At 58.0% G+C, this 13,295-nt stretch overlaps 3 protein-coding genes across 3 annotated transcripts; all 3 read right to left on the reverse strand.

Annotated features, from left to right (window-relative positions):
* Positions 1 to 641: 641 nt before the first annotated feature.
* Positions 642 to 2,236, reverse strand: LOC132480043 (metallothionein-1E-like). Its single transcript, XM_060083888.1, has 3 exons — positions 2,080 to 2,236; positions 1,439 to 1,504; positions 642 to 733 (listed from the first exon to the last, which is right to left on the reverse strand). The coding sequence occupies exons 1-3, from the start codon at positions 2,105 to 2,107 to the stop codon at positions 642 to 644; spliced, it is 186 nt and encodes a 61-aa protein (XP_059939871.1). The 5' UTR covers positions 2,108 to 2,236.
* A 3,759-nt stretch (positions 2,237 to 5,995) lies between these two features.
* On the reverse strand, positions 5,996 to 7,689 carry LOC132480033 (metallothionein-1E). The gene is made up of 3 exons (XM_060083871.1): positions 7,555 to 7,689; positions 6,793 to 6,858; positions 5,996 to 6,087 (listed from the first exon to the last, which is right to left on the reverse strand). The coding sequence occupies exons 1-3, from the start codon at positions 7,580 to 7,582 to the stop codon at positions 5,996 to 5,998; spliced, it is 186 nt and encodes a 61-aa protein (XP_059939854.1). The 5' UTR covers positions 7,583 to 7,689.
* A 2,980-nt stretch (positions 7,690 to 10,669) lies between these two features.
* LOC132479995 (metallothionein-1E-like) lies at positions 10,670 to 12,263 on the reverse strand. The gene is made up of 3 exons (XM_060083798.1): positions 12,107 to 12,263; positions 11,466 to 11,531; positions 10,670 to 10,761 (listed from the first exon to the last, which is right to left on the reverse strand). Exons 1-3 carry the CDS (start codon positions 12,132 to 12,134, stop codon positions 10,670 to 10,672), a joined length of 186 nt encoding a protein of 61 aa, XP_059939781.1. The 5' UTR covers positions 12,135 to 12,263.
* Between the last annotated feature and the right edge of the window lie 1,032 nt (positions 12,264 to 13,295).

The following is a 13,295-nucleotide window of genomic DNA, read 5'->3' on the forward strand; positions in this document are numbered from 1 at the left end:
TTAATTTTATTTTACCAAAGTTTAGGTTTGTGAAGTTAGAAAATAAAAACCACAGCTAGAAAATTCACACATCTTTCAGTGCAGGGAGTTTGAGACTTCCAGGTAGGGATTCAGGTAACTGGAGGTGTGATTCCAACTTCTTTAGAGTCTATGAAGCCTAAGATCTATGAGGAAGATCTATGAGTGAAGTTAGCCAGGGAAATCAGAGGATGGGAAATGAGGCATTGAGAAGTCACCAACCCTTGCCATGCCACGAACCCTTGCCATGAGAATGGAGGGGACCTTGTATCTGCTCAACACCCTTAGAGCATCTGGTCTAATGCTCTTCCATTTTACGGAAGATGAACCCAGTGAGGGAGTGTGGCTTGTCTTAGGCACTCAGTTTGTTAGGGACTCACATTTTGTTCCAGTACCCAAGTCTCTGCACTTCTCATCCAGTCTCCTACACCAGCCCTGGATGGCACAAAAGCCCTTATTCCCAATGCACAGAAAAAAGAGCCGAGTCGGAAGAGTGTCAACAACTTTTATTACAACTCACATATTTCATAGGAAAGGGAATGTAGCAATCAAGTCAGAGTTGTAGAAAAACACAGGTCGGCCCGTGGTCCTCCATTGACACCTGGGGCAGGCTCTCCGCGACATCAGGCACAGCAGCTGCACTTGTCCGAGGCCCCTTTGCAGACGCAGCCCTGGGCACACTTGGCGCAGCCCACGGGGCAGCAGGAGCAGCAGCCTGGGGAGGCAAGGGCAGCGTGCAGTCAGACCATGCGTTGTCCACAACCACCCTTCCCAACACCAGGCCTGGCCCCAGCCGCCCTCAGGCCCAGACCCTGAGTTTACGACGGTGTCCTCTGTCCTGAGAGAATTGCTCTCAGATACTAGGTTCAGGTTGCCTGCCCCATCTGTGCCCAGGACAGGGCACAGCGCCTTGGACAGACAGCGAGCAGGGCCTCTGGGGCAAGAGAAAGCCGGCCCCCAGCACCACCAGTGATGTGAGCCACGTCCTCAGGATCAAAGTGGAGGCAAACCCCTCACAGAGTAGCTCCCGCTCGGGATAGGGAAGCTCTGGGTTGCTTCGACAGGAAGGGGCTGCACCAGGTCCGAGAAGCCACACACGGTCGCTCGCTCATGTCCCTACAGTGCTTCAGTCCCTGGGAGGATTCAGAAGCGTGCCTCAGGAGGCAGGAGGACTAGTTCTAGTGACAGGTCTGAGGTTGTTGGTTGGTGACCCGTCTGGGCCTCAGTCTCCCTGTTCTCTAGTGCGCGCCTGGGTCTCGGTCATGTCGAAGGTGATTCCAGCTCTGATTGGGAATCCCTTCCTGGTGAGGGGGGTGCCGGGAAGTTTGGTCCCTGTCCTGCTCCTGCCTGCTGAGCTCTGGGCTCCCTCCTCGCACTCAGCCCACACCCCGCATTGCCAGAGAAGGCCCCGCACACTCACTCTTCTTGCAGGAGGTGCATCTGCAGGCCTTGCAGGTGCAGGAGCCAGCGCAGCTGCAGGAGCCGCCTGCCAGGAAGGGAAAGGCCAGCAGTGAGCAGGGAGAGGGATGCAGGAGCTACAGCAGACGGTCAGCAATGCCTCCCTGAGCCCTCCTCCTCCGTCAGGACCCAGTCCTGGGAGCTCGTGTCCACTCAGGCGGATAGAGAAGCCCCAGCTCGTCTCTTCTGGTCCAAGGAGAGTAGGTCCCCTCCTGATGGGACTCCACAGGGAAGGTCCCAGGCTCCAGACCCAGCCCAGGCTGACTGGGGCTGGGGGCCAGGGCCCATGGCCTGAACCCCAAAGAGGCAGTGTCCCCTCCTCCCATCCAGTCCTGGCAGCTCCGAGGCCTCCTCCAAACACGGGGTCCCGGTCTAGCAATCCCCTGACCAGCTGGGTGACCTCAAGAAGGACAGCCTGGAGCCTCCGTGCCCTCAGTGTCAACAGAGAGGCAAAGGGAGACTGACATGCTCCCAGGGGCCTGGCTACCAAGAAAGCCCCGGACCCGTGACAGGAGTCCTCCTGAGCTCAAACTCAAAACCCTCCCTTGTCGTCCTGTGCCTGGGAAGGGGGCATCCTAAGGCTCAAAGCCAGGGCTCCCTTACCAGTGGGGCAGGAGCACTTGGGGTCCATCTGGAGGAGAAGTGAGGCCCGAGGTCCAAAGCAAGGGGCGAAGCGGCTGCACGGGTCCGGTGGGGGCCGTGTGGGAGCGAGGAGCCCGGGGGCTCAGTTATAGGCCGAGGAGGCGGCCCGGGCGCAGAGGCCCCGCCCCCGCCTTGCACGCGCCCCGCGGATCCGCGCCCGCGCCCGGGCCCGCGCCCGCGCCGTCCGCAGCGCCCTCAGCGCCCTGGGCCGGGCTGTGAGCAACAGGCGGGGCCGAGCGCACGATTCCACTTCGGGGCCGGCTGGAGCGGAGGAACCGGGTGCCGTGCGGTAAGCGGTGTCCCAGCCCCCTGGCCGCCCCTTCCCAATGTGCCCGACGGGAGCAGCCACCCTGTTGGCGGGTTGCGCAGGACTCCAGCTCCCGCGTCCTCCGGTCTTCCCCGCCCCGGGCCCCGCGCCGCCGGCCTGCGGGTCGCCGTTTCCTGCAGCCTGAGAACAGCCCCCGCCTCCCGCTCGTGTCCCTGGCTTGGCTGGAGCCGGGGAGCGGTGTCAGAGACGGCAGGCGGCTGTGACCCTCAGCACCGTTTCGCCCAGCCCATGTGTCCCCAGGCGTTGCCAGCCCCGGTCCCCACCACGGTCCTTTGGAAGCATGTTTCCGGTACCGTCTCCTGGAACCGCAGCGCGGTGAACATTGCCTTCAGCCGCTAGTCCTCCTCACTTGTGTTTTCCTTTCCTGAAGGGATCATGGCTCATTTCCGCGGGGGCTTCTTTGCCTCAACTTTCCAGGGGGGCTCCTCACTGTAGCCAGTCCACCCCACGCCAGGGTGGAGGTTCCCTAATCATGGGATGCTCCCCAGGGATGGCGTCATTGTAAGTGATAGGCAGACCTGGCGTTAAATAACAAAGCGAGACAAGTGGATAGTTCCCTTTGAGTAGTCCCGACAGTTACTCACCGTGGAGTCCAGGCCAAGCCTTGTTCATCACTTTTGCTCTTTGAACTGTCACACCAACCGGGAAGGGAGATCCTAGTCAGGAGCCCGTTTCCCAAAGGCCAAACTACCTACAGTACAAGGAGGCTCCGGAGGCAGGCACACGGTGCTGGGGAGTGGTGCCCTGCTTCTGTGCTTTGGTCGCTTCGCAGCTGAGAGAGGGAGTCGGTGAGAAAGCTCCCCTTTGGCCCAGAGCTGTGTCCTCAGCCCGTCTCTACCATGTCCAGCTCAATCCTGGGGGCGACCAGAGTGACAGAATAGGAATGGATTTATGACTTTGTGGCTACCTTCTGACTCTCTCCTCCAGTAGTGTTCAAGAGGTTTCTTTTGGTATAACGTATTTCGGAAAATCGCTGAAAAGAAAATGGTCAGGAAATCCGGATGCAGGCGACAGCAGAAATGGCAGGATCCTTCTGTATGTGTCAGGAGGACGGCGACTGTGTGACTCACGGCTTTCTACTTGTAGTGTCAACGGCTCTTGGCGGGAAGGCCGGATAACCCTCTCAGGGGAACTGGTCCCAGGCTCACAGGGTTGATGAGGACGGCCCAGAGCACAGAGCTAAACACACCATCCTTGCTTGCGTGTCTGGAAGGAGGACAATGTCTCCTAGGCTAATGATAACACATAAATAAAGAGATAAATAAGTGAATCGGTGATCCGATGGATTTACTCACTGAGTGCCCAGTAGGTTCTGACCTTCTTTGCGTGTATTCAATTCTGTAATCCCGAGAGCCAGACACTATTATTTTGCCCTTTAGAGCAGAGGAGACTGAGCCAGAGAGAGGTTATGTCACAGGGCTGTATGTGACACAGGTGGGACTGGCCCTCCTGCAGGCTGACTGCAGCCCCCCGCCCAACCGGACACCATGTCATCCCATGAAAGGTGAGAACACGGAACACCTGGCACAGCGGCGGCAGTGGGAAGGCCCTGAGCTGGCAGGCAGAGCCCTCTGCACAGCTCTGTGGCCTCTCTGGGCTTCAGCCTCCCACCTCTGCAGCCAGGAGCGCAGCTGGACTGTCTCCGAAGACCCTTGCAGCCCTGAAAAAGGAGAGGCCGGATTCCGCCTCCAGTGATGTCATGACCGGCACCCTGTGGCCGGGAGGTGGGACAGCTGTGGTGTAGGCGCCGTCCTCTGAGTACAGGCTGTGTGCCCTTGGGTAAGTTGCTTAACCTCTCTGCAATTGGCACCCTCACTCCAGACCTTGCAGGTTCACTGAGCCTGTGCAAATGCTGTGGCGGTGCCTCGTTCCATGGGGCTTGTTGGAGAACCTCCCCACGCCCTCTGGCACCGGATAAGCAAGGTTCCTATCCATCTGTGCCCTCACCATGAGCTTGCTTGCAAACCAGGGAGCCTTTCTCCAGGAGCTTGTTGGGAGCTCAAGGATTCTCTGTGCACAAATGTCAGTGTGGAGAGAGCGATCATAAAGGACACCGTTCGGGAAGCCCGAGCTAGGAGCCGGGCCACTATCTGGCTTATTCCCCCTCATTGAAATTAATCTTTTTTATCGAAAGGAGGAAATGAAATCTCCGAGAGTATCAGTGACTTGCCAGGTCAGGAAGTGGCTTGCTGGCTGTGATCCCGAGTGCCTGACACCAACACCCACGCACGCAGAACGGGCCGGCTCCTGAAATGCCCCCCTTCACACAAGGCACCTGTGGGCAATCTTGCTCCTGACTTCTGAGCCACGTGTCTCCTCTTTCTCTCCGAGTGCCCATCAACTAGGCGTTCCCTCCCCAGACCGCCAGGGGGCGCAACACCTGAAATATATTACCTGTTCCCTCAGCACACACTTCTTGCTAATAAACAGCACCAGGCCCTCCGCACTGCAGCACCACCATCACTCTGCAGAGGAACACGTGAAGTCCTTCTTCTGAAAGCAAGTCTCAGGGAAACAGCTGGGAAATTCCCACCAAATTCAAGTCACTATCGGGGTGTCAAGTAGCCACGGGCTGCATTTGAGGGAAGGGAAGATGTCAGCCTGATCTAGGGAGGAACTTGCGAAGACTCAGAGCCAAGGCCCTGCAGGGAGCTGTCACGGGTGGCGAGTGTCCTGTCAGTAGCCCTGGGCAAGCCAAGACTGATGTTCCCTGTGGGGAGGCAGGGGGCAGAGCTGCTCCAGGCGTGTGTGGTCCGCACAGTGGGGCGTCTGTGAAGCGTTCCCAGGACTCGAGCACACCTTCAATGTAAGTGCAGCATATGAAAGCGTCCAGCTTTCAGAATTGCTCCTCCACGTATGAAGGTGATTTGACGTGTTGAAGGGAAAAATGGGTGTCACATATCGTGTCCTTTTCTATTTTATCTCAGCGATTCTTTTTACTGACCAGGGTTAAAACGGTGGCAGAAAATACAAATAGGTCTTTCCAGGGTGTTTTAGACGCCAGTCGCATGTAGAAGTCAAACAAGAGGGGTGTGGGATTCCATCCCCTCTGGGTACTTTTCCAGGCTCTCATCACCGAGGACTGAGTTTGGCAGGGGCCCCCAGAGAAGGAAAATGAGAAATGGACAACGTTCTCTGCAATCCATACTCGTAAGGGGAATAGAGGGAGTGTGTCCTCTGTGTGTCCAGTGCCCTATGTCATCTGGCGAGGCTTTCATTTGGAGCTGAGAAACTGAAGCTCAACTTAACCTAAGGGGCTAAGACGCTCCGTGTGCGTGTTTTGGGGGGTGGGGGGGGTACTCTTTGGTCCAGAGCCGAGGTCTCTGCACGTCCAGTCCAGTTCCCCACGCCAGCCCTGATGGGCACGGCGTCTCTTTGTTCAAGACAGAAGAAGGAAGACAGAGCCAGAATAAAGTCAACAACTTTTATTACAACTCACATATTTCATAGAAAAAGGAATGTAGCGTCAGGTCCGCTTGTATGAAAAACGGTAAAATGCAGGTTTGTCCTGGTTGCCCTGTTGACACCTGGGGCAGGCTCTCCGCGACATCAGGCACAGCAGCTGCACTTGTCCGAGGCCCCTTTGCAGACGCAGCCCTGGGCACACTTGGCGCAGCCCACGGGGCAGCAGGAGCAGCAGCCTGGGGAGGCAAGGGCAGCGTGCAGTCGGACCACACGTTGTCCGCACCCACCCTTCCCAACAGCAGGCCTGGCCCAGCCGCCCTCAGGCCCAGACCCTGAGTTTACGACGGTGTCCTCTGTCCTGAGAGAATTGCTGTCAGGCACTAGGTTCAGGTTGCCTGCCCCATCTGTGCCCAGGACAGGGCACAGCGCCTTGGAGAGACACTGAGCAGGGCCTCTGGGGACAAGACAAAGCCAGCCCCCAGCACCACCAGTGATGTGAGCCACGTCCTCAGGATCAAAGTGGAGGCAAACCCCTCACAGAGCAGCTCCCGCTCGGGGTAGGGAGGCTCTGGGCTGCTTCGACAGGAAGGGGCTGCACCAGGTCCGAGAAGCCACACAGGGTCACTCGTTCATTTCCCTACAGTGCTTCAGTCCCTGGGAGGATTCAGAAGCGTGACTCAGGAGGGAGGAGGACTAGTTCTAGTGACAGGTCTGAGGTCGTTGGTCGGTGACCCGTCTGGGCCTCAGTCTCCCTGTTCTCTAGTGCGCGCCTGGGTCTCGGTCATGTCGAAGGTGATTCCAGCTCTGATTGGGAATCCCTTCCTGGTGAGGGGGGTGCCGGGGAGTTTGGTCCCTGTCCTGCTCCTGCCTGCTGAGCTCTGGGCTCCCTCCTCGCACTCAGCCCACACCCCGCATTGCCAGAGAAGGCCCCGCACACTCACTCTTCTTGCAGGAGGTGCATCTGCAGGCCTTGCAGGTGCAGGAGCCAGCGCAGCTGCAGGAGCCGCCTGCCAGGAAGGGAAAGGCCAGCAGTGAGCAGGAGCTACAGCAGACGGTCAGCAATGCCTCCCTGAGCCCTCCTCCTCCGTCAGGACCCAGTCCTGGGAGCTCGTGTCCACTCAGGCGGATAGAGAAGCCCCAGCTCGTCTCTTCTGGTCCAAGGAGAGTAGGTCCCCTCCTGATGGGACTCCACAGGGAAGGTCCCAGGCTCCAGACCCAGCCCAGGCTGACTGGGGCTGGGGGCCAGGGCCCATGGCCTGAACCCCAAAGAGGCAGTGTCCCCTCCTCCCATCCAGTCCTGGCAGGTCCGAGGCCTCCTCCAAACCCTGGGTCTAGCAATTCCGTGACCTGCTGGGTGACCTCAACAAAGGCAGTCTTGAGCCTCTGTACTCCCCATTCAAAAATAGAGGCTGGAAATCGCTGGCGATCTAGTGGTTAGGGGACAGCGCTCTCGCTTCCTAGTGTCTGGGTTCCGTCCCTGGTCAGGGAACTAAGCTCCCACAAGCTGAGTGGTACAGCCAAAAAACAAAACAAAAAATAGGTTAAAAAAATGCTGTCGCTGCCCTGGCTGGGAAGAAAGCACTGGGTGAACCGCGGCCGTCCACTTGTGCTCGAATGGAAACTTCTTCCTCATCTAACCCCAGGGACACTGTGTCCTGGGCTGAGAAGCGGGCATGCAAGGCCCAGAGCCAGGGGTTCCTTACCAGTGGGGCAGGAGCAGTTGGGGTCCATTTGGAGCCAAGGCGAGGCCGGGGGTCGAAAGCAAGCGGCCAAGAGGCCCGTGAGCTGGTGGGAGGCGTGTGGAGCCTAGGAGCCTGCTTGCAGTGTTTGTACCCAGAGGAGGCGGCCCGGGCGCAGAGGTCCCACCCCCTCCTTGCACCCGCCCCGCGGATCTGCGCCCGCCCCGCCCGCAGCGCCCGGGGCCCGGCTGTGAGCAACCCTTGGGGCCGAGACAGGATTCTCCCAGGGTACGTGGGTCCGCTCTGCGCACGGAGAGCCGTCTTTGGTGCCTGCTCGCCGGTAGGGACTGTTTGCCGGGAGGTGCGCGGTGTCCTAGCCTCCCTGTCCGCCCCTCCCGATTTTCCCGAGGGCGGCAGCCACCTTGTTCCGGGATTTTCCAGCAACCCAGCCTCTGTATCCTCGCTGTCTTCCCCACCACCGGCCCCCGCGCTGTTGTCTTCAGGTTCCCCCTTTCCGGAGCCCGTGTGCAACCCTAGTCTCGCGCTCCCGTCCCAGGCATGGCTGGATCCTGGGAGTTGTGTGCAGAGGGCGGCGGTGGATGTGACCTTCACCACCAATCCTCCGACTCCCTCTTCCCCCACCATTTCCTGTCCTGGTCCCCACGATGGTCCTTAGGCAGCGCTTCTCTAACGTTTCTCCGTAAGAGCACCGCGACCAACTCAGGCCTCTGCCTCCCATCCTTCCTTCTTTTCTGCACTACTGAATGGATGGGTGGGCACACTTGTCCCTGTGCTCCTGGCCTAAACTTGGCAGGGGATTTCCTGATCCTAGCCAGTCCACCCTGCACCAGGATGGAGGTTCCCAAAGGATGAGATCCCACCCCGTGGAAGGGATCATTGTAAGTGATGGGCAGACCTGGCATTAAAGAGCACAGCATGAAGAGTGGTTATTTCCCTTTCAGTATTCGGCAGTGGGAAGGGCACTGAGCAGGCAGTCACATCCCTCTGCATAGCTCTGTGACCTCTCTGGACTTTAGTCTCCCATCTCTGCAGCCAGAAGCACAACTAGACTGTCTGAAAGGACACTTCCAGCTCTGAATAATGATAGGCAGGACTCAGCCTTCAGTGACCTCCTAATCGGCGACCTTTGGCAAGGAGGTGAGACAGCCTTGCTATAGCTTCAGACCTCTGAATATGGTCTGTGTGCCCTTAGGCAGGTTGCTGAAACTCTGGGTAGCTGGCGCAATCCTTCCAGCCCCTGCAGGTTCACTGTGTTACTGGTTCAATATAGATCAAGTGATAGGGAGGGTGGGCATTGATTTTGTGTTCCTCCAAATGGTGTGGCAGCATCTTATTCTAGGGGGGCTATTGCAGGGCATGCGCACTCCCCCTGCCAGTGAATCAGTAAACTTGCAATCAAACCTTAACCTCCTGCCTAGAGTCATGCTTGCAACACCATGAGCCTTTCCCCAAGAGCTTGTTGGAATTCATCAAAATTGTGTCCCAGGAAAGTCACTGTGAACAGAAGCAGCCTAATAGACACTGTTTATAAAGCCCTAGTGAGGAGCTAGGCCACTCTCAATACCACACAGGGATATCATCTCCTTTTTATAGGACATGGAGACTTAGAGAGGTCGAGCGACTCATTTAGGATACGCGGCTGGTAAGTGCCACTGTGGTCTGTGAACCAAGACTGCCTGACACCAGCACCCGTGCACCCAGCACAGGCTGGCTCCTGAAATCCCCTCTTCACACAGGACACCTGTGGGTGAGTGCGGTCCTGACTCTTGGGCCACGTGACTCGTCTTTCTCTTTGACTTTCCATCAAATAGCAAATCCCTCCAGAAGTTGTCAGGAGGACCAGCTCTCGCCATTATTTACAGGTCACTCAGCGCCTCACTCCTTCCTAATAAATACCACCACCACGTTGTAAATGCAGAATCTGACACTACCCTGCACAGGCAGACATGAAGTCCTTCATGTGGAACCAGTTTCCAGGTACTCTGCCTCTTGTTGGGAAATGGCTGGGCATTACCTACAAATTCCTAGTCACTTTGCTGCTTTCCAGTAGCCAAGGGCTGGATTTTGAAGGCAGCGTTCAGCCTGACCTAAAGGAACTTCCAAAGATTCAGAGCCAACTCACCGCAGGGAGCTCTCAGGGGTAGCAGGTGTCCTCTCACTGGCACTGGGCCAGCCGAGACGGATGTCCCCTGTGGGGATGGTGGGAAGAGCTACTTCAGGTGTGGGTGATCCACACAGTGGGGCGTTTGAAAGTGTTTTCCGTGTTCAACATACTCCTTTGATGAACTCATGGTTTTTTTTTAATGATTGAAGTATGGCTGATTTACAATATTGTGTTAGTTTCAGGTGAACAAACATGTTTTTACTTTTTAAATTTTTCCTGTATTACTCTGATCCTCATACATTTATTCAAATTTATTGAATCAAAAATTGGGTTTTGTATTTTGTGTCCTTTGAAATTTTTCTTAGTAGTTCACTTAATTTTATTTTACCAAAGTTTAGGTTTGTGAAGTTAGAAAATAAAAACCACAGCTAGAAAATTCACACATCTTTCAGTGCAGGGAGTTTGAGACTTCCAGGTAGGGATTCAGGTAACTGGAGGTGTGATTCCAACTTCTTTAGAGTCTATGAAGCCTAAGATCTATGAGGAAGATCTATGAGTGAAGTTAGCCAGGGAAATCAGAGGATGGGAAATGAGGCATTGAGAAGTCACCAACCCTTGCCATGCCACGAACCCTTGCCATGAGAATGGAGGGGACCTTGTATCTGCTCAACACCCTTAGAGCATCTGGTCTAATGCTCTTCCATTGTACGGAAGATGAACCCAGTGAGGGAGTGTGGCTTGTCTTAGGCACTCAGTTTGTTAGGGACTCACATTTTGTTCCAGTACCCAAGTCTCTGCACTTCTCATCCAGTCTCCTACACCAGCCCTGGATGGCACAAAAGCCCTTATTCCCAATGCACAGAAAAAAGAGCCGAGTCGGAAGAGTGTCAACAACTTTTATTACAACTCACATATTTCATAGGAAAGGGAATGTAGCAATCAAGTCAGAGTTGTAGAAAAACACAGGTCGGCCCGTGGTCCTCCATTGACACCTGGGGCAGGCTCTCCGCGACATCAGGCACAGCAGCTGCACTTGTCCGAGGCCCCTTTGCAGACGCAGCCCTGGGCACACTTGGCGCAGCCCACGGGGCAGCAGGAGCAGCAGCCTGGGGAGGCAAGGGCAGCGTGCAGTCGGACCACGCGTTGTCCGCACCCACCCTTCCCAACAGCAGGCCTGGCCCAGCCGCCCTCAGGCCCAGACCCTGAGTTTACGACGGTGTCCTCTGTCCTGAGAGAATTGCTCTCAGACACTAGGTTCAGGTTGCCTGCCCCATCTGTGCCCAGGACAGGGCACAGCGCCTTGGACAGACAGTGAGCAGGGCCTCTGGGGCAAGAGAAAGCCGGCCCCCAGCACCACCAGTGATGTGAGCCACGTCCTCAGGATCAAAGTGGAGGCAAACCCCTCACAGAGTAGCTCCCGCTCGGGATAGGGAAGCTCTGGGTTGCTTCGACAGGAAGGGGCTGCACCAGGTCCGAGAAGCCACACACGGTCGCTCGCTCATGTCCCTACAGTGCTTCAGTCCCTGGGAGGATTCAGAAGCGTGCCTCAGGAGGCAGGAGGACTAGTTCTAGTGACAGGTCTGAGGTTGTTGGTTGGTGACCCGTCTGGGCCTCAGTCTCCCTGTTCTCTAGTGCGCGCCTGGGTCTCGGTCATGTCGAAGGTGATTCCAGCTCTGATTGGGAATCCCTTCCTGGTGAGGGGGGTGCCGGGAAGTTTGGTCCCTGTCCTGCTCCTGCCTGCTGAGCTCTGGGCTCCCTCCTCGCACTCAGCCCACACCCCGCATTGCCAGAGAAGGCCCCGCACACTCACTCTTCTTGCAGGAGGTGCATCTGCAGGCCTTGCAGGTGCAGGAGCCAGCGCAGCTGCAGGAGCCGCCTGCCAGGAAGGGAAAGGCCAGCAGTGAGCAGGGAGAGGGATGCAGGAGCTACAGCAGACGGTCAGCAATGCCTCCCTGAGCCCTCCTCCTCCGTCAGGACCCAGTCCTGGGAGCTCGTGTCCACTCAGGCGGATAGAGAAGCCCCAGCTCGTCTCTTCTGGTCCAAGGAGAGTAGGTCCCCTCCTGATGGGACTCCACAGGGAAGGTCCCAGGCTCCAGACCCAGCCCAGGCTGACTGGGGCTGGGGGCCAGGGCCCATGGCCTGAACCCCAAAGAGGCAGTGTCCCCTCCTCCCATCCAGTCCTGGCAGCTCCGAGGCCTCCTCCAAACACGGGGTCCCGGTCTAGCAATCCCCTGACCAGCTGGGTGACCTCAAGAAGGACAGCCTGGAGCCTCCGTGCCCTCAGTGTCAACAGAGAGGCAAAGGGAGACTGACATGCTCCCAGGGGCCTGGCTACCAAGAAAGCCCCGGACCCGTGACAGGAGTCCTCCTGAGCTCAAACTCAAAACCCTCCCTTGTCGTCCTGTGCCTGGGAAGGGGGCATCCTAAGGCTCAAAGCCAGGGCTCCCTTACCAGTGGGGCAGGAGCACTTGGGGTCCATCTGGAGGAGAAGTGAGGCCCGAGGTCCAAAGCAAGGGGCGAAGCGGCTGCACGGGTCCGGTGGGGGCCGTGTGGGAGCGAGGAGCCCGGGGGCTCAGTTATAGGCCGAGGAGGCGGCCCGGGCGCAGAGGCCCCGCCCCCGCCTTGCACGCGCCCCGCGGATCCGCGCCCGCGCCCGGGCCCGCGCCCGCGCCGTCCGCAGCGCCCTCAGCGCCCTGGGCCGGGCTGTGAGCAACAGGCGGGGCCGAGCGCACGATTCCACTTCGGGGCCGGCTGGAGCGGAGGAACCGGGTGCCGTGCGGTAAGCGGTGTCCCAGCCCCCTGGCCGCCCCTTCCCAATGTGCCCGACGGGAGCAGCCACCCTGTTGGCGGGTTGCGCAGGACTCCAGCTCCCGCGTCCTCCGGTCTTCCCCGCCCCGGGCCCCGCGCCGCCGGCCTGCGGGTCGCCGTTTCCTGCAGCCTGAGAACAGCCCCCGCCTCCCGCTCGTGTCCCTGGCTTGGCTGGAGCCGGGGAGCGGTGTCAGAGACGGCAGGCGGCTGTGACCCTCAGCACCGTTTCGCCCAGCCCATGTGTCCCCAGGCGTTGCCAGCCCCGGTCCCCACCACGGTCCTTTGGAAGCATGTTTCCGGTACCGTCTCCTGGAACCGCAGCGCGGTGAACATTGCCTTCAGCCGCTAGTCCTCCTCACTTGTGTTTTCCTTTCCTGAAGGGATCATGGCTCATTTCCGCGGGGGCTTCTTTGCCTCAACTTTCCAGGGGGGCTCCTCACTGTAGCCAGTCCACCCCACGCCAGGGTGGAGGTTCCCCAATCATGGGATGCTCCCCAGGGATGGCGTCATTGTAAGTGATAGGCAGACCTGGCGTTAAATAACAAAGCGAGACAAGTGGATAGTTCCCTTTGAGTAGTCCCGACAGTTACTCACCGTGGAGTCCAGGCCAAGCCTTGTTCATCACTTTTGCTCTTTGAACTGTCACACCAACCGGGAAGGGAGATCCTAGTCAGGAGCCCGTTTCCCAAAGGCCAAACTACCTACAGTACAAGGAGGCTCCGGAGGCAGGCACACGGTGCTGGGGAGTGGTGCCCTGCTTCTGTGCTTTGGTCGCTTCGCAGCTGAGAGAGGGAGTCGGTGAGAAAGCTCCCCTTTGGCCCAGAGCTGTGTC

This window comes from Mesoplodon densirostris, chromosome 19 (genome assembly GCF_025265405.1).
Source record: "Mesoplodon densirostris isolate mMesDen1 chromosome 19, mMesDen1 primary haplotype, whole genome shotgun sequence".
Lineage (NCBI taxonomy): Eukaryota > Metazoa > Chordata > Mammalia > Artiodactyla > Ziphiidae > Mesoplodon > Mesoplodon densirostris.